General features: G+C 47.0%; 1 protein-coding gene across 1 annotated transcript in view; it reads left to right on the top strand.

Annotated features, from left to right (window-relative positions):
- The first annotated feature begins 1,432 nt into the window (after positions 1–1,432).
- GPRC6A (G protein-coupled receptor class C group 6 member A) overlaps positions 1,433–20,971 on the top strand; it is a 143,301-nt gene continuing 123,762 nt past the window's right edge. Inside the window, exon 1 of the mRNA XM_063919332.1 lies at positions 1,433–1,626. Coding sequence (XP_063775402.1) covers positions 1,433–1,626 — 194 coding nt within the window. The remainder of the gene's footprint in view (positions 1,627–20,971) is intronic.

Below are 20,971 nucleotides of genomic sequence, written 5' to 3'. Positions count from 1 at the left end.
CTCCTGCTATAACCTATAACTGCTCCCCAGTCTCCCCCACAATTAAGCTGTGTGAGCACAGTCAGATATTATACATAGATGATGCAGCACACTGGGCTGAGCACAGATATGGTATGTGAGTGTGACTGAGTCACTGTGTATCGTTTTTTTCAGGCAGAGAACAAGAACAGAACGGATTATTAAATAATAATAAATTATAAAACTGCACTGGTGGTCAGGTCACTGGTCATCAGTCACTAGTATAACTCCTCCTAAGCTCCAGTAAGTAAATGAAGTGTCTCACTCTCACTCTCCTATCTATTTTAATTTCTAAACGGAGAGGACGCCAGCCACGTCCTCTCCCTATCAATCTCAATGCACGTGTGAAAATGGCCGCGACGCGCGGCTCCTTATATAGAATCCGAGTCTCGCGATAGAATCCGAGCCTCGCGAGAATCCGACAGCGTGATGATGACGTTCGGGCGCGCTCGGGTTAACCGAGCAAGGCGGGAAGAGCCGAGTCGCTCGGACCCGTGTAAAAAAACATGAAGTTCGGGCGGGTTCGGATTCAGAGAAACCGAACCCGCTCATCTCTAATATGGACACTATGGGGGTGCTAGACCCCAAAAGCATATTTTTTCATTTATTTTTTTCACCAGATGTTATTGACTTAGCTATGTAAAAAATAATCTTCAATTGTTAATGTTGTTTTGGAAAAAAATAATAATCATGAGTTGAAGGTGTACATTCACTCTTTCCATTTATCTATTATAACAATCCAGGGTGCATTCTTTTCTGTATCAGTTTGTAACTACAAAGCCATTAATTGACAGTACAATATGTATAGAAGAAAGCATAATGCGTAAACTACTGTTTAACAATAGCACAGAATCATTGAAATAACCCAATGCATTCTCAGGGCTAGGTACAAACTGGAACATCATACAGTATATTATTTCATAAGCATGGCGATCATAAAGAGATTTACATTTTGCTCTGTCTTTCATCCCTTAAAAGTTATTAACATGATATCAGCAATTTGAGATTAAACATATGTAGTTTTATAGCTCTACATTTGCCTAAAGCTTAGAAATAAGACATGCATCAAAATCCCCAAAATAATCAATGTAAATAAAGATAGCAGGATAAATGGATTTGTTCATTGTACTGTCTGCAAGGTTGATGAGAGGTAATGGAACAGATGCCATAATATTCAATAGCCATTATAACGTTTTTGTACTACTGTTATTTGTAAATAATGCCATTTATGTGCGTGTTATCTTAATCTAGATTAGTTATCTGAGCATGTAGAAGCTTTACAGAAACAAAGAAGCAGCTGTACCCATAACAGATTCATTTAAGCAAGGTGAATCCAGCTTGTTCTGCTTGTTAGCAGATGACATAGAAAGTGTGTACAAATTCTAATCCAGAAGCATTATTGTGCTCCAGAGACATGGCACTGTATGGACTGTCTATCACCATTGGGACACTAGTGACTGGATTAAACTGCTGTTTGATGCCTGATGATTTTGTAGGAGCAAGGGCTCATGGTGACATTATTATTGGCGGACTTTTTTCAGTACATGGTAAAATGCTGAGCTCGTCTAAGGGATATCCACAACAACCAGCTATTCAGAACTGTGTAGGGTAAGTATTATTATTTAACAATATGCAGATTAGAGTACTAGGGTTATTTATGAGAAGGCAAACGTAACTGGACAGAATGATGGTATGTTCAGAATGTCGACATTCCCAATTTCAGCACTGACAAAATGTTGACCTGTTCAATACGTCAACATTATGACTCTCGACAGTCAAGATGTCAACACTTGTATTCCAGTCTAACCCTAACCCTATTTGCTTCTACACTTAACTCTATGCTTAATCCTAATTTAATGTGTCAGCATACATCCACAATGTCGACATTTTGTATGTCGACATGCTGACTACAGAACATTCCAGTTTTAGATCTCATTTATTATCGGTGCATTTTAGACATTTTTCCATGACTGCGTAAAACTCATACAAAGGGTATTTTTCCCCCTCTTTTCTTTATTTTACAGCTGTTACTTATTTGTTTAGATTTTATTCCTTAAATTAGTATTTCTTTTTCTTACATTCTTGCATAATGGAAGAAGATAGGTGCACATGAAACCTGAACTATGTCAAGCATGCACCTCAGCATTGTCACACGCTATCATTTGTAATACTGACTTTTAGGGGAGAATTCAATCAGCTACAATAACCCCTTTTCATGTGTTAAACAGAGCCGAAATAATGAACCTATTCAACTATCTGCAAAAGTTGACACGCAAAAATTCTCCATGGGATTTAAAGGGGATTTTTTTTCCGAGTACCCCTGAGCAGGTGCGATGTTGGGGAAATCCCTATTTTAAGGTAAAAACATTGGGAATTGCTTCAGAACCCCATGGACACTCCCCTAAAGACTATTTAGGCACTTTTTAATTAGCTGTAGAATTTTTTTAATTTGTTTTATTTGGCCAAAAATTACATGTAATCAGTGGTGGCTCCAGAGCTGGGGCTGCAGCGCAACCCAAATTTCAAATAGGAGAGCCACACCAACTGGCAGTTCATCAGTTTGGGATGACAGTTGGTGTTGCTCCCCTATTTGACATTTGGACTGCACTGCAGACCCACCGCAGGATACGCTACTGCTTGTAATTGCTGGGGTAAAATTCTGCAAAGTGTAGAATAATCGGTTTCAAGATGTGGGACAGGTATATTGGGGTGTTTTATGAATGGGAAAGGTGTTTTATGCTTGCAGGTGGAAGTTACAGGTGATTTTTAAAGCTTTTTTAAAAAGTGCCTTAAAATGCCACAAAAACCTATGTATTGGCATTTTTATGCACCCTTAATTTAAGTAGAGCATGCCATGTGCAAAAACCCAAAAAAAACTTGGTATAATTTTTTCACTGTTTTAAAAACAAATGTATACAGCAGCCATTTAACACAATTTAAGAACCCTTAATATACTTTTCTTATGGCCACTAATAGACTTTTATACTGTTATACAATATTAGTTTGCCTCTTTTTGGGGTACAGATTTCCCCTTCTTCACCTATACTTCTTACTGGTGTTACTAGCAAGAATTAATGGGTTCAGTATGATATGCCAGCTGATGGGATGCTGGCTGTCACGGAGTCGATGCACTCACCACACTCAGGGTTCTATTCTCTCTCAGGTGGTGGCGCAGACCCACCATCCAAGTGGGATTACCGTGGAGCGATTGGTATTCACACCGCCGGCATTTACCAGATGTCGGGGTCGATATCCTGAACGCTGAGATCCCGATAGCCATATATTAACTCATTCTTGCCTACTCTCCCGGAAGCTGCAGGAGGCTCCCAGTTTATGGGGTAGCCCCCGCTCCCCCAGAAGAGTAGGCAAGTCTCCCGCATTCTGCTCACATCCTAGTGATGCAGACAGGATGGAGAGATACTCTACTGAGTTCGTGGGTCCGTGGAGTGGGGAAGGAGTTAAAATGACGCGAATCGCGTAATTTTAGCCTGGCCCGCTTCCCCAGACACGCGAATCGCAGCATTTTCTGGATGTGGGGGTGGGGCTTGAGGATGTCACAGCTCGGCCCCGCCCTCTGAAGTCTCCTGCAGCGTCTCCTCTCCGGGCTTCTACCGGAGAGGAGACATTAAAATAGGATTTTAATACCTACCGGTAAATCCTTTTCTCCTAGTCCGTAGAGGATGCTGGGGACTCCAAAAGGACCGTGGTGTATAGACGGGATCCTCAGGAGACATGGGCACACTATAAGACTTTGAATGGGTGTGAACTGGCTCCTCCCTCTATGCCCCTCCTCCAGACCTCAGTTATAGGAACTGTGCCCAGGGAGACGGACATTTCGAGGAAAAGGATTTTTGTTAACCAAGGGGGAGAAACACACCAGCCCACACCACAACACACCGTACAACATGGCTTTTAAGCCATACCAGTTAACAGCATGAACTAAAAACAGCAACAAGCTGAACATAACCGATACACAACCGTCGTGTAACCGAAAACAATAACCAACAATACAACTGCAAGTAACAGTACGCACTGGGATGGGTGCCCAGCATCCTCTACGGACTAGGAGAAAAGGATTTGCCGGAAGGTATTAAAATCCTATTTTCTCTTACGTCCTAGAGGATCCTGGGGACTCCAAAAGGACCATGGGGTCTATACCAAAGCTCCAGACCGGGTGGGAGAGTGCGGATGACTCTGCAGCACCGATTGAGCAAACATGAGGTCCTCATCAGCCAGGGTATCAAACTTGTAGAACTTAGCAAAAGTGTTTGAACCCGACCACGTAGCTGCTCGGCAAAGTTGAAGTGCCGAGACCCCTCGGGCAGCCACCCAAGATGAGCCCACCTTCCTGGTAGAATGGGCCTTTACTGACTTCGGCAACGGCAACCCAGCCGAAGAATGAGTGTGCTGAATCGTATTACAAATCCAGCGCGCAATAGTCTGCTTGGTAGAGGGATTTCCAATCTTGTTGGAAGCATACAGGACAAAACAGAGCCTCCGTTTTCCTAACAAGAGCCGTTCTGGCGACATAAATTTTCAAAGCGCTCACGACATCAAGAGATTTTGGCACTGCTACAGCATCCGTAGCCACAGGCACCACAATAGGTTGGTTTATGTGAAACTAAGAAACCACCTTCGGCAGAAATTGTTGACGAGTCCTCAATTCCGCTCTATCCACATGGAAAATCAAATATGGGCTCTTGTGAGACAAAGCCGCCAATTCTGACACCCGTCTGGCGGACGCTAAGGCCAAAAGCATGGCCACTTTCCAAGTGAGTAATTTTAACTCAACCTTTCGCAAAGGTTCAAACCAGTGAGACATAAGAAATTGCAATACCACGTCAAGATCCCACGGTGCCACAGGTGGCACAAACGGAGGATGGATATGCAGCACTCCCTTCACGAAAGTCTGAACTTCAGGAAGGGCGGCCAATTCTTTTTGAAAGAAAATAGATAAAGCCGAAATCTGCACCTTGATGGAACCCAATTTCAGGCCTGCATCCACGCCTGCCTGCAGAAAATGGAGAAAACGACCCAGGTGAAACTCCTCCGCAGGAGCTTCTTTTGCTCACACCACGACACATATTTTCTCCAAATACGGTGATAATGCTTCGCCGTGACCTCCTTTCTAGCCTTAAGAAGAGTGGGGATGACTTCCCCGGGAATACCTTTACGAGCTAGGATTTGGCGTTCTACCTCCACGCCGTCAAACGCAGCCGCCGTAAGTCCTGAAATACGCATGGCCCCTGCAGTAACAGGTCCTCTTTGAGAGTAAGCGGCCAAGGATCTTCTATGAGCAATTCCTGAAGATCCGGATACCAGGCCCTCCGTGGCCAATCTGGAACGACGAGCACTGCTGGAACCCTTGTTCGTCTTATGATCCTCAACACCTTTGTAATGAGAGGAAGTGGAGGGAACACATACACCAACTGAAACACCCATGGAGTTACCAGGGCGTCCACTGCACTGGCTTGGGGGTCCCTTGACCTGGAACAATACCTCGGAAGCTTCTTGTTGAGGCGAGATGCCATCATGTCTATGTGAGAAATTCCCCAACGCCTTGTCACTTCTGCAAATACCTCTTGATGAAGGGCCCACTCTCCTGGATGGAGATCGTGTCTGCTGAGGAAGTCTGCTTCCCAGTTGTCCAAGCCCGGAAGGAAGACCGCTGACAGAGTGGTCACGTGCTTTTCCACCCAGCGGAGAACTCTTGTGGCCACCGCCATTGCCGCTCTGCTCTTTGTTCCGCCGTGGCGGTTTACGTACACCACCGCCGTGATGTTGTCCGACTGAATCAGGACAGGTAGATCTTGAAGAAGGTTTTTCGCTTGCAGAAGGCCGTTGTAAATGGCTCTTAACTCCAGAACATTTATGTGGAGACAAGATTCCTGGCTTGACCATTTTCCCTGGAAACTTCTTCCTTGTGTGACTGCACCCCAGCCTCGGAGACTTGCATCTGTGGTCAGCAGGACCCAATTCTGGATTCCGAACCTCCGTCCCTCTAGAAGGTGAGAACTTTGCAGCCACCACAGGAGAGAAATTCTGGTCCTTGAAGATAGACTTATTTTCCGGTGCATGTGCAGGTGAGACCCGGACCATTTGTTCAGTAGGTCCCACTGAAACACGCGGGCATGAAACTTGCCAAACGGAATGGCTTCGTAAGCCGCAACCATCTTCCCTAGCACTCGAGTGCATTGATGAATCGACACTCTTGCCGGTTTCAGAATCTCCTTGACCATGGTCTGGATTTCCAGAGCTTTTTCTGCCGGAATAAACACTTTCTGAAGATCCATGTCTAGGATCATGCCCAAGAAGGGCAGCCGAGTTGTCGGGATCAACTGAGACTTTGGTAAATTTAGAATCCAACCATGATGTTGCAGAACCGTCAGGGAAAGTTCGCCATGTCTTAGCAACTGCTCTCTTGATCTCGCCTTTATCAGGAGATCGTCCAAGTACGGGATAATTGTGACACCTTGCTTGCGCAGGAGTACCATCATTTCCGCCATCACTTTGGTGAAGACCCTCGGGGCCATGGAAATCCCAAATGGCAACGTCTGAAATTGGTAATGACAATCCTGCACCGCAAACCTCAGGAAAGTCTGATGAGGAGGATATATCGGGACGTGTAAGTAGGCATCTTTTATGTCGACTGACGCCATAAAATCACCCCCTTCTAGGCTGGAGATTACAACTCCAAGAGATTCCATCTTGAACTTGAAAGTTTTCAAGTACGGATTGAGGGATTTTAGGTTCAGGATCGGTCTGACTGAGCCGTCCGGCTTTGGCACGACAAAGAGGCTTGAATAGAACCCTTCCCCCCGTTGGGACGGGGGAACTGGGACAATGACACACTGTTGACACAGCTTTTGTATCGCAGCATGTACTACTTCCCTTTCTGGAATAGAAACTGGCAAGGCTGATTTGAAAAATCGGCGGGGGGGGGGGGGGGGGCATCTCCTGAAACTCCAGCTTGTACCCGTGGGACACTATGTCTAAGACCCAAGTATCTAGGCCCGATTAAAACCAGACCTGACTGAAGATTCAGAGACGGGCCCCCACCAGCACGGACTCCCATAGGGGAGCCCCAGCATCATGCGGTGGACTTGGCAGAGGCGGGGGAGGACTTTTGGTCCTGGGCGCCAGACACAGCAGCCGACCTTTTTCCCCTTCCTCTACCTTTTGAAGCGAGGAAGGACGAGCCCCTTCCTTTTTTTGTATTTATTAGGCCGAAAGGACTGCATCTGATAATGGGGTGCCTTTTTCTGTTGTGCAGGAACATAAGAAAGAAAAGATGACATACCCGCAGTAGCTGTAGACACCAGGTCAGCAAGATTGTCCCCAAACAAGACACTACCTTTAAAAGGAAGAGCTTCCATAGCTTTCTTGGAATCGGCATCAGCATTCCATTGATGAATCCACAGCGCCCTCCTGGCCGAGACCGTCATGGCATTGGCCCTTGTTCCCAAGAGACCAATATCTCTCGCCGCATCCTTTAGGTAAGCTGCAGCGTCCCTGATATAACCAAGAGTCAAAAGAATGTTATCCTTATCAAGGGTATCCATGTCAGATGCTAAATTATCAGCCCACTTAGCAATGGCACTACTCACCCACGCCGACGCCACGGCAGACCTGAGGAGTGCACCCGTAGTGACATAAATGGCCTTTAATGTCGTTTCCTGCTTGCGATCCGCAGGATCCTTGAGGGCAGTCGTGTCAGGAGATGGAAGCGCCACTTTTTTGGACAGTCGGGACAGAGCTTTGTCCACATTGGGAGCTGACTCCCATTTCTCCCTGTCGTCAGAGGGGAAAGGATATGCCATAAAAATTATCTTGGGAATCTGCCATCTTTTGTCAGGCGACTCCCAAGCCTTTTCACAAAGAGCGTTCAGTTCATGAGAGGGGGGAAACTTCACCTCAGGCTTTTTCCCTCTAAATAAACAAACCCGTGTATCTGGAACAGGAGGTTCCTCAGAGATATGTAAAACATCTTTAATAGCCACAATTATGTACTGAATACTCTTTACCAATTTTGGATGTAAAGTGGCTTCACTAAAGTCGACACTGGAATCAGAGTCCGTGTCAGTATCAGTATCTGCCATCTGGGTAAAGGAACGTTTCTGTGACCCTGAGGGGGCCTGTACCTGAGACAAGGCGTCCTCCATGGATTTTCTCCACGTTTGTGTCTGGGAATCAGATTTATCCAGCCTCTTAGACAATAACGCCACATTTGCATTCAGTGTACTCAACATATTCACCCAATCAGCAGTCGGCTGTGCCGACAGAACCACTGCCAAATCCTTCTCTGCGCCCCCAGTAATTTCCTCCGGGGAGGAGCACTCAACCTCAGACATGTCGACACACGGTACCGACACACACACTCTCACACTGGCCAAAAGGGACAGACCCACAGGGAAGCCTGTAGAGAGAACACAGAGGGAGTATGGCAGCTCACACCCCAGCGCCCATATACTATTAAAAACAATAATATATGATAAATTGCGCTGTATTATAAAGCACCAATTGACTGTGCCCCCCCGTTTTGCTCCCAGTAATTGAAAGGAGAGTGGAGGTCCGTCTCTGCATGCACTGTGAAGAGATAAAATGGCACTGGTAAGCTGTGCGGCTAAGCCCCGCCCCTTCCCGGTGCGCTGTAGTCCCGCTTAAATTTAAATTATTATACTGGCGGGGGATTCATACATAGTGCCCAGGCACCCAATATGCTGTTTTTGCCAGTTAACAACCTCAGTAACTTGCTGCCCAGGGCGCTCCCCCCCCAGCGCCCTGCACCCTGTGAGTGCCGTTGGTGTGTGGGAGCATGGAGCGCAGCGCGACCGCTGCGCTGTACCTCCGTTACTGAAGTCTTCTGCCGTCACTGAAGTCTTCTGCCTTCTGCATACTCACCCGGCTTCTGACTTCTGTGAGGGGGTTGACGGCGCGGCTCCGGGAATAAGCAGCTAGGTGCACCAAGTGATCGAACCCTCTGGAGCTAATGGTGTCCAGTAGCCTAAGAAGCAGAACCCTTAACTCAGCAGAAGCACAGTAGGTCTGACTTCTCTCCCCTCAGTCCCACGAAGCAGAGAGCCTGTAGTCAGCAGGTCTCTCTGAAAAATAAAAAACCTAACATAAAGTCTTTTCTAGAGATGAGCGGGTTCGGTTTCTCTGAATCCGAACCCGCCCGAACTTCATGGTTTTTTTCACGGGTCCGAGCAGACTCGGATCCTCCCGCCTTGCTCGGTTAACCCGAGCGCGCCCGAACGTCATCATGACGCTGTCGGATTCTCGCGAGACTCGGATTCTATATAAGGAGCCGCGCGTCGCCGCCATTTTCACACGTGCATTGAGATTGATAGGGAGAGGACGTGGCTGGCGTCCTCTCCATTTCGATTAGAAGAGAGAGAGAGAGAGAGAGAGATTGACCTGATTTACTGGAGCTTAGGAGTACTGTAGAAGTGTAGAGAGTGCAGAGTTTACTAGTGACTGACCACAGTGACCACCAGACAGTGCAGTTTTATTTAATATATCCGTTCTCTGCCTGAAAAAAACGATACACACAGTGACTCAGTCACATACCATATCTGTGTGCACTGCTCAGCCCAGTGTGCTGCATCATCTATGTATATATATCTGACTGTGCTCAGCTCACACAGCTTATAATTGTGGGGGAGACTGGGGAGCACTGCAGTGCCAGTTATAGGTTATAGCAGGAGCCAGGAGTACATATTATATTAAAATTAAACAGTGCACACTTTTGCTGCAGGAGTGCCACTGCCAGTGTGACTGACCAGTGACCTGACCACACTGACCACCAGTATAGTTAGTAGTATACTATATTGTGATTGCCTGAAAAAGTTAAACACTCGTCGTGTGACTTCACGTGTGTGGTGGGTTTTTTTTTATTCTATAAAAAACTCATTCTGCTGACAGACAGTGTCCAGCAGGTCCGTCATTATATAATATATACCTGTCCGGCTGCAGTAGTGATATATATATATTTTTTATATCATTATTTATCATCCAGTCGCAGCAGACACAGTACGGTAGTTCACGGCTGTAGCTACCTCTGTGTCGGCACTCGGCAGTCCATCCATAATTGTATACCACCTACCCGTGGTTTTTTTTTCTTTCTTCTTTATACATACATACTACTACATCTCTTTATCAACCAGTCTATATTAGCAGCAGACACAGTACAGTACGGTAGTCCACGGCTGTAGCTACCGCTGTGTCGGCACTCGGCAGTCCGTCCATAATTGTATACCACCTACCCGTGGTTTTTTTTCTTTCTTCTTTATACATACATACTACTACATCTCTTTATCAACCAGTCTATATTAGCAGCAGACACAGTACAGTACGGTAGTTCACGGCTGTAGCAACCTCTGTGTCGGCACTCGGCAGTCCGTCCATAATTGTATACCACCTACCCGAGGTTTTTTTTTCTTTCTTCTTTATACATACATACTACTACATCTCTTTATCAACCAGTCTATATTAGCAGCAGACACAGTACAGTACGGTAGTTCACGGCTGTAGCTACCTCTGTGTCGGCACTCGGCAGTCCGTCCATAATTGTATACCACCTACCCGAGGTTTTTTTTCTTTCTTCTTTATACATACATACTACTACATCTCTTTATCAACCAGTCTATATTAGCAGCAGACACAGTACAGTACGGTAGTTCACGGCTGTAGCTACCTCTGTGTCGGCACTCGGCAGTCCGTCCATAATTGTATACCACCTACCCGAGGTTTTTTTTTCTTTCTTCTTTATACATACATACTACTACATCTCTTTATCAACCATTCTATATTAGCAGCAGACACAGTACAGTACGGTAGTTCACGGCTGTAGCTACCTCTGTGTCGGCACTCGGCAGTCCGTCCATAATTGTATACCACCTACCCGTGGTTTTTTTTTCTTTCTTCTTTATACTTATACATACTACTACATCTCTTTATCAACCAGTCTATATTAGCAGCAGACACAGTACAGTACGGTAGTCCACGGCTGTAGCTACCTCTGTGTCGGCACTCGGCAGTCCGTCCATAATTGTATACCACCTACCCGTGGTTTTTTTTTCTTTCTTCTTTATACTTATACATACTACTACATCTCTTTATCAACCAGTCTATATTAGCAGCAGACACAGTACAGTACGGTAGTCCACGGCTGTAGCTACCTCTGTGTCGGCACTCGGCAGTCCGTCCATAATTGTATACCACCTACCCGTGTTTTTTTTTTCTTTCTTCTTTATACTTATACATACTACTACATCTCTTTATCAACCAGTCTATATTAGCAGCAGACACAGTACAGTACGGTAGTCCACGGCTGTAGCTACCTCTGTGTCGGCACTCGGCAGTCCGTCCATAATTGTATACCACCTACCCGTGTTTTTTTTTTCTTTCTTCTTTATACTTATACATACTACTACATCTCTTTATCAACCAGTCTATATTAGCAGCAGACACAGTACAGTACGGTAGTTCACGGCTGTAGCTACCTCTGTGTCGGCACTCGGCAGTCCGTCCATAATTGTATACTAGTATCCATCCATCTCCATTGTTTACCTGAGGTGCCTTTTAGTTGTGCCTATTAAAATATGGAGAACAAAAATGTTGAGGTTCCAAAATTAGGGAAAGATCAAGATCCACTTCCACCTCGTGCTGAAGCTGCTGCCACTAGTCATGGCCGAGACGATGAAATGCCAGCAACGTCGTCTGCCAAGGCCGATGCCCAATGTCATAGTACAGAGCATGTCAAATCCAAAACACCAAATATCAGTAAAAAAAGGACTCCAAAACCTAAAATAAAATTGTCGGAGGAGAAGCGTAAACTTGCCAATATGCCATTTACCACACGGAGTGGCAAGGAACGGCTGAGGCCCTGGCCTATGTTCATGGCTAGTGGTTCAGCTTCACATGAGGATGGAGGCACTCAGCCTCTCGCTAGAAAAATGAAAAGACTCAAGCTGGCAAAAGCAGTAGCACCGCAAAGAACTGTGCGTTCTTCGAAATCCCAAATCCACAAGGAGAGTCCAATTGTGTCGGTTGCGATGCCTGACCTTCCCAACACTGGACGTGAAGAGCATGCGCCTTCCACCATTTGCACGCCCCCTGCAAGTGCTGGAAGGAGCACCCGCAGTCCAGTTCCTGATAGTCAGATTGAAGATGTCAGTGTTGAAGTACACCAGGATGAGGAGGATATGGGTGTTGCTGGCGCTGGGGAGGAAATTGACCAGGAGGATTCTGATGGTGAGGTGGTTTGTTTAAGTCAGGCACCCGGGGAGACACCTGTTGTCCGTGGGAGGAATATGGCCGTTGACATGCCTGGTGAAAATACCAAAAAAATCAGCTCTTCGGTGTGGAGGTATTTCAACAGAAATGCGGACAACAGGTGTCAAGCCGTGTGTTCCCTTTGTCAAGCTGTAATAAGTAGGGGTAAGGACGTTAACCACCTCGGAACATCCTCCCTTATACGTCACCTGCAGCGCATTCATAATAAGTCAGTGACAAGTTCAAAAACTTTGGGTGACAGCGGAAGCAGTCCACTGACCAGTAAATCCCTTCCTCTTGTAACCAAGCTCACGCAAACCACCCCACCAACTCCCTCAGTGTCAATTTCCTCCTTCCCCAGGAATGCCAATAGTCCTGCAGGCCATGTCACTGGCAATTCTGACGAGTCCTCTCCTGCCTGGGATTCCTCCGATGCATCCTTGCGTGTAACGCCTACTGCTGCTGGCGCTGCTGTTGTTGCTGCTGGGAGTCGATGGTCATCCCAGAGGGGAAGTCGTAAGACCACTTTTACTACTTCCACCAAGCAATTGACTGTCCAACAGTCCTTTGCGAGGAAGATGAAATATCACAGCAGTCATCCTACTGCAAAGCGGATAACTGAGGCCTTGGCATCCTGGGTGGTGAGAAACGTGGTTCCGGTATCCATCATTACTGCAGAGCCAACTAGAGACTTGTTGGAGGTACTGTGTCCCCGGTACCAAATACCATCTAGGTTCCATTTCTCTAGGCAGGCGATACCGAAAATTTACACAGACCTCAGAAAAAGAGTCACCAGTGTCCTAAAAAATGCAGCTGTACCCAATGTCCACTTAACCACGGACATGTGGACAAGTGGAGCAGGGCAGGGTCAGGACTATATGACTGTGACAGCCCACTGGGTAGATGTATGGACTCCCGCCGCAAGAACAGCAGCGGCGGCACCAGTAGCAGCATCTCGCAAACGCCAACTCTTTCCTAGGCAGGCTACGCTTTGTATCACCGCCTTCCAGAATACGCACACAGCTGAAAACCTCTTACGGCAACTGAGGAAGATCATCGCGGAATGGCTTACCCCAATTGGACTCTCCTGTGGATTTGTGGCATCGGACAACGCCAGCAATATTGTGTGTGCATTAAATATGGGCAAATTCCAGCACGTCCCATGTTTTGCACATACCTTGAATTTGGTGGTGCAGAATTATTTAAAAAACGACAGGGGCGTGCAAGAGATGCTGTCGGTGGCCAGAAGAATTGCGGGACACTTTCGGCGTACAGGCACCACGTACAGAAGACTGGAGCACCACCAAAAACTACTGAACCTGCCCTGCCATCATCTGAAGCAAGAAGTGGTAACGAGGTGGAATTCAACCCTCTATATGCTTCAGAGGTTGGAGGAGCAGCAAAAGGCCATTCAAGCCTATACAATTGAGCACGATATAGGAGGTGGAATGCACCTGTCTCAAGCGCAGTGGAGAATGATTTCAACGTTGTGCAAGGTTCTGCTGCCCTTTGAACTTGCCACACGTGAAGTCAGTTCAGACACTGCCAGCCTGAGTCAGGTCATTCCCCTCATCAGGCTTTTGCAGAAGAAGCTGGAGACATTGAAGGAGGAGCTAACACGGAGCGATTCCGCTAGGCATGTGGGACTTGTGGATGGAGCCCTTAATTCGCTTAACAAGGATTCACGGGTGGTCAATCTGTTGAAATCAGAGCACTACATTTTGGCCACCATGCTCGATCCTAGATTTAAAGCCTACCTTGGATCTCTCTTTCCGGCAGACACAAGTCTGCTGGGGTTGAAAGACCTGCTGGTGAGAAAATTGTCAAGTCAAGCGGAACGCGACCTGTCAACATCTCCTCCTTCACATTCTCCCGCAACTGGGGGTGCGAGGAAAAGGCTCAGAATTCCGAGCCCACCCGCTGGCGGTGATGCAGGGCAGTCTGGAGCGACTGCTGATGCTGACATCTGGTCCGGACTGAAGGACCTGACAACGATTACGGACATGTCGTCTACTGTCACTGCATATGATTCTCTCACCATTGAAAGAATGGTGGAGGATTATATGAGTGACCGCATCCAAGTAGGCACGTCACACAGTCCATACTTATACTGGCAGGAAAAAGAGGCAATTTGGAGGCCATTGCACAAACTGGCTTTATTCTACCTAAGTTGCCCTCCCACAAGTGTGTACTCCGAAAGAGTGTTTAGTGCCGCCGCTCACCTTGTCAGCAATCGGCGTACGAGGTTACATCCAGAAAATGTGGAGAAGATGATGTTCATTAAAATGAATTATAATCAATTCCTCCGCGGAGACATTGACCAGCAGCAATTGCCTCCACAAAGTACACAGGGAGCTGAGATGGTGGATTCCAGTGGGGACGAATTGATAATCTGTGAGGAGGGGGATGTACACGGTGATATATCGGAGGATGATGATGAGGTGGACATCTTGCCTCTGTAGAGCCAGTTTGTGCAAGGAGAGATTAATTGCTTCTTTTTTGGGGGGGGTCCAAACCAACCCGTCATATCAGTCACAGTCGTGTGGCAGACCCTGTCACTGAAATGATGGGTTGGTTAAAGTGTGCATGTCCTGTTTTGTTTATACAACATAAGGGTGGGTGGGAGGGCCCAAGGACAATTCCATCTTGCACCTCTTTTTTCTTTTATTTTTCTTTGCGTCATGTGCTGTTTGGGGAGGGTTTTTTGGAAGGGACATCCTGCGTGACACTGCAGTGCCACTCCTAAATGGGCCCGGTGTTTGTGTCGGCCACTAGGGTCGCTTATCTTACTCACACAGTCAGCTACCTCATTGCGCCTCTTTTTTTCTTTGCGTCATGTGCTGTTTGGGGAGGGTTTTTTGGAAGGGACATCCTGCGTGACACTGCAGTGCCACTCCTAAATGGGCCCGGTGTTTGTGTCGGCCACTAGGGTCGCTTATCTTACTCACACAGTCAGCTACCTCATTGCGCCTCTTTTTTTCTTTGCGTCATGTGCTGTTTGGGGAGGGTTTTTTGGAAGGGCCATCCTGCGTGACACTGCAGTGACACTCCTAGATGGGCCCGGTGTTTGTGTCGGCCACTAGGGTCGCTAATCTTACTCACACAGCTACCTCATTGCGCCTCTTTTTTTCTTTGCGTCATGTGCTGTTTGGGGAGGGTTTTTTGGAAGGGACATCCTGCGTGACACTGCAGTGCCACTCCTAAATGGGCCCGGTGTTTGTGTCGGCCACTACGGTCGCTAATCTTACTCACACAGCTACCTCATTGCGCCTCTTTTTTTCTTTGCGTCATGTGCTGTTTGGGGAGGGTTTTTTGGAAGGGACATCCTGCGTGACACTGCAGTGCCACTCCTAAATGGGCCCGGTGTTTGTGTCGGCCACTAGGGTCGCTTATCTTACTCACACAGTCAGCTACCTCATTGCGCCTCTTTTTTTCTTTGCGTCATGTGCTGTTTGGGGAGTGTTTTTTGGAAGGGCCATCCTGCGTGACACTGCAGTGCCACTCCTAGATGGGCCCGGTGTTTGTGTCGGCCACTAGGGTCGCTAATCTTACTCACACAGCTACCTCATTGCGCCTCTTTTTTTCTTTGCGTCATGTGCTGTTTGGGGAGGGTTTTTTGGAAGGGACATCCTGCGTGACACTGCAGTGCCACTCCTAAATGGGCCCGGTGTTTGTGTCGGCCACTACGGTCGCTAATCTTACTCACACAGCTACCTCATTGCGCCTCTTTTTTTCTTTGCGTCATGTGCTGTTTGGGGAGGGTTTTTTGGAAGGGACATCCTGCGTGACACTGCAGTGCCACTCCTAAATGGGCCCGGTGTTTGTGTCGGCCACTAGGGTCGCTTATCTTACTCACACAGTCAGCTACCTCATTGCGCCTCTTTTTTTCTTTGCGTCATGTGCTGTTTGGGGAGTGTTTTTTGGAAGGGCCATCCTGCGTGACACTGCAGTGCCACTCCTAGATGGGCCCGGTGTTTGTGTCGGCCACTAGGGTCGCTAATCTTACTCACACAGCTACCTCATTGCGCCTCTTTTTTTCTTTGCGTCATGTGCTGTTTGGGGAGGGTTTTTTGGAAGGGACATCCTGCGTGACACTGCAGTGCCACTCCTAAATGGGCCCGGTGTTTGTGTCGGCCACTAGGGTCGCTAATCTTACTCACACAGCTACCTCATTGCGCCTCTTTTTTTCTTTGCGTCATGTGCTGTTTGGGGAGGGTTTTTTGGAAGGGACATCCTGCGTGACACTGCAGTGCCACTCCTAGATGGGCCAGGTGTTTGTGTCGGCCACTAGGGTCGCTTAGCTTAGTCATCCAGCGACCTCGGTGCAAATTTTAGGACTAAAAATAATATTGTGAGGTGTGAGGTATTCAGAATAGACTGAAAATGAGTGGAAATTATGGTTTTTGAGGTTAATAATAATATGGGATCAAAATGACCCCCAAATTCTATGATTTAAGCTGTTTTTTAGGGTTTTTTGAAAAAAACACCCGAATCCAAAACACACCCGAATCCGACAAAAAAAATTCGGTGAAGTTTTGCCAAAACGCGGTCGAACCCAAAACACGGCCGCGGAACCGAACCCAAAACCAAAACACAAAACCTGAAAAATTTCAGGCGCTCATCACTAGTCTTTTCCAGAGAAACTCAGGAGAGCACCCCTAGTGTGTGTCCAGTCTCTCCTGGGCACAGAATCTAACTGAGGTCTGGAGGAGGGGCATAGAGGGAGGAGCCAGTTCACACCCAGTCAAAGTCTTTTAGTGTGCCCATGTCTCCTGCGGATCCCGTCTATACCCCATGGTCCTTTTGGAGTCCCCAGCATCCTCTAGGACGTAAGAGAAAAGTAGGTAAGTATGTATTAACTACAGCCCAAATTAATGGTTGAATGCCGATTTCACTATTTTCTAATTGCATTGAGCGATTAACGGGAGCGCGTATCCAGGCGATAACTGCTATTAACGGGCTAAAAGCACGATAACTTTTTTTTTATTGTGGCTAATTGAATACCCCCCTTAGTCCTAACTGACAGGCCAGCTAGTGTCAGTTCACTAATTCAAACCATTTGTCTTTACTTATGTACATAGGAGAACTGAAAAAGTCCTCCTCTTTGCATGAGTGTGACCCTATGCACGTGCACATGCAGTAACCTATGACACAAGCACATGTGATGCTTTCACATTGGGAACACAGAATTCGTATTTAACACTATAATACTGAAATGAATAAAATTAATCCTGGTATTGGAAAATGACATTACTACTAGCAGTCCAGATCCAGGAAAGAAAGTACAGTAGAGCTCCCATTCTCCAAATGCATAAAGGCTCATTACATTAGGTTGATGCAGCTTTGTATATCAAGTGGAGTTAAGGACTAAAAAAAAAAAAATCAGGAAGATAGCGTACAGAGGCAAATTTTTACAGACAGGAAGGCAGATCCAAGGAAAATTCTCTGCAATTTGGCAAAAGCCCATGGAGAAAAATAAAAAATGTATGCTGCAAAAAACAAAGACAAAAAAAGTGATGTACGTTCTACTTAGCAGATAATCACAGCATTTATTTCAGTGCTCCAGTCAATTCTAGATTTACCTGAAAATTTTACCAGGGGCGGATTGGGATCAAAAACCAGCCCGGGAAATTTATGGAAGCAGCCCTAATAGCAGGGCCATCTTTTCGTATGGGCTCAATGGGCTCTTGCCCAAGGGCCCCAGGAGTAAAAGGGCTCTTGCCCAAGGGCCCCAGGAGTAAAAGGGCCCTAGGCTGATAGCTGCGGATCCCCTCTTTCCAGGGGTACCAGGTTTTTTAAAATCGGCCCTGGGGAACCGGAGAGATCTGACTTCAAAGCAGTGGTCCCCATCCTAGCCTGATAATTGTTCTTCCCAGCCAGATATCTCGGGTTACATAGAAACATAGAAACATAGAATTTGTCATGAAATAAGAACCACTTGGCCCATCTAGTCTGCCCCTTTTTTTTTTTTTACATTATTTTTATCTCTAACCGTATTTGATCCTTATTTATTTGTAAGGATATCCTTATGTCTATCCCATGCATGTTTAAATTGCTCTACTGTCTTAGCCTTTACCACCTCTGATGGGAGGCTATTCCACTTGTCCACTACCCTTTCTGGGAAATAATTTTCCCGCAAATTTCCCCTGAACCTCCCCCCCTCCAGCCTCAGTGCATGTCCTCGTGTCCTATTGCTTCTCTTCATTTGGAGAATGTTTCCCTCCTGGACTTTGTTAAAACCCTTGATATATTTGAAAGTTTCTATCATGTCCCCCCTTTCCCTTCTCTGCTCCAAACTATACATATTGAGATTTCTTAGTCTTTCTGGGTATGTTTTGTGATGTAGGCCATGCACCATTTTAGTTGCCCTCCTTTGTACAGTTTCTAATGTATTAATATCCTTTTAAAGATATGGCCTCCAGAACTGAATACAGTATTCTGTCTGACTTTTTTATGATGGTATATTCCAAAAACTGAGACTCTCACCTTTTCGGTGGACACTAGCAGCTTGTCTCTACTATGCCCAGAACCAGAAATATCAGCCTTCCAGCAGCTGGTCCCTGCTCCAGCTCCACATGCCCAATATGCAGGTTTATATTTTCATTGGTGGATTACTCTGGCTCCTGAACGCTGATCCCTAAGTCCCCAGCACCTACTGAAAGGTGGGAATCTCTAGCTTTTTATCCCATTCAAAGCTAAGAAATCTATTTTAAGGAACTTGAGATATCTGCAGTCAAGCAAGCCTCCCTTCCACCAGAAAATTATGACTATTAAGCCCACTCCACTATCCACCCCTCCCCTACGTATTAAACATCCCCTACTACCCTGGAAGCCATGTACCAGGGCCCTTTCATTCAGCCCAATGTCCCCTTCTACAGTTTAGTGTTCTCCCTCCGCCCCATCTGTGCAGTAAAGGAGTAATTAGCAGAAATTATTTCTCCAGGTCCTACATGCTGAGGGACAGATAGAACACCCCCTACCGCCCGCGGGACATCAAAGCTGCCGCTGACAGCACCCCTACTGCTGGAGGATGGGTAAGGGCCCCAGTGCATTGCTGTGCCCAGGGGCCCACACTGCTGTTAAGACGGCTCTGCCTAAAAGGGGTGGGGTCTGATGAGGGGGTGGAATTTGTCAAGTGGGCAGGGTTACTGCTCAGAAGGCCTGACTACATGGACTACATTTTTAGGGGCGTGGCTTCATGGGGAAGGGGCGTGGCCACATAACTGTGCCAATTCACATTACAGCACACAGTAGTGCCGCTTATACACATTGCACCAGGTAGAACCTCCTATGCACACTGCGCCAGGTAGAGTATGTTATACATATTGCGCCAGATAGAGAACATTGTACACTTTGCACCAGGTAGAGCACGGTATACACTTTGCGCCAGGCAGAGCACATTATACACATTGCACCAGGCAAAGCACATTATACACTTTGCGCCAGGCAGAGCACATTATACACATTGCACCAGGTTAAGCACATTATACACTTTGCGCCAGGCAGAACACATTATACACATTGCACCAGGTAGAGCACATTATACACTTTGCGCCAGGCAGAGCACATTATACACATTGCACCAGGTAAAGCACGTTATACATATTGCACCAAGCAGAGCACGTTATACACATTGCACCAGGTAAAGCACGTTATACACATTGCACCAGGTAAAGCACGTTATACACACTGCACCAGGTATAGCACATTATATACATTGCACCAGGTAAAGCACGTTATACACCAGGTAGAGCATGTTATACTAATATATAAAATATATATGATGCAGCAGGCAGGTACACTTTATAATTATTACATGTAGTAGAGTAGACTGTACTTACTGATTGTCACACAACTGGTGTGTGACGCAGTCAGAATTAGCTGGTTGCCGCGTCCAAGTTTTATCAGCAGCCGCTCCTTTGAACAGTGTGACGGAGGGGCTGAAGGGGAGGCGGAACACGTGATGCCGCTGACGGGAGGTGGAGCTGTCAGTAATGTTGCCCCTCATTAGCTGGCCGTTACTCTGCAGCAAACATAGCTTTATAGTTAATCCTAAATCATATATAAAATATGGGTGGTCTTCAGTTTGCCGGCTGTCGGGATCCCGGCGCACAGTATACCGGTGCCGAAATCCCAACAGTCGGCATACCGACACTTTTTCTCCCTCTTGGGGGTCCACGACCTCTCTGGAGGGAGAATAAATAGCGTGGCGCACCGTGCCCGTAGCGTGGCGAGCGCAGCAAGCCCGCAAGGGGCTCATTTGTGCTTGCCACGCTGGCAGTATGCCGGCGGTTGGGATCTCGGCACCGGTATGCTGGTCACCGGGAGCCCGGCCGCCGGCATACCATACTACACCCATAAAATACAGCCCTCACCCCCTATGCAGGCCGCCACCAGCCGCCAACCACCAGCCGCAGCCGCTATCGTCACCCCCTAAACAGGCTGCCGCCGCTATCATCACCCCCTAAGCAGGCCTTAAGCCATGATCACGGCAGCCGGGCAGCGTATAGTGAAGCTTCTGCGCATGTGCACAAGCTTGGTGAAGCATTTAAAAAATGTCAGCCGTCGGAGCAGCTGCGCATGCGCAGAAGTGCCGACGGCGGCCATTTTTTAAATGCTTCACTGGGCTTCTGCGTATGCAGAGAAGCTTCACTAAACGCTGCCCGGCTGCCGTGAT

This window comes from Pseudophryne corroboree, chromosome 4, assembly GCF_028390025.1.
Source record: "Pseudophryne corroboree isolate aPseCor3 chromosome 4, aPseCor3.hap2, whole genome shotgun sequence".
Lineage (NCBI taxonomy): Eukaryota > Metazoa > Chordata > Amphibia > Anura > Myobatrachidae > Pseudophryne > Pseudophryne corroboree.
The sequence above is the reverse complement of the archived record's forward strand: the minus strand, read 5'-3'. Positions and strand labels throughout refer to the sequence as shown.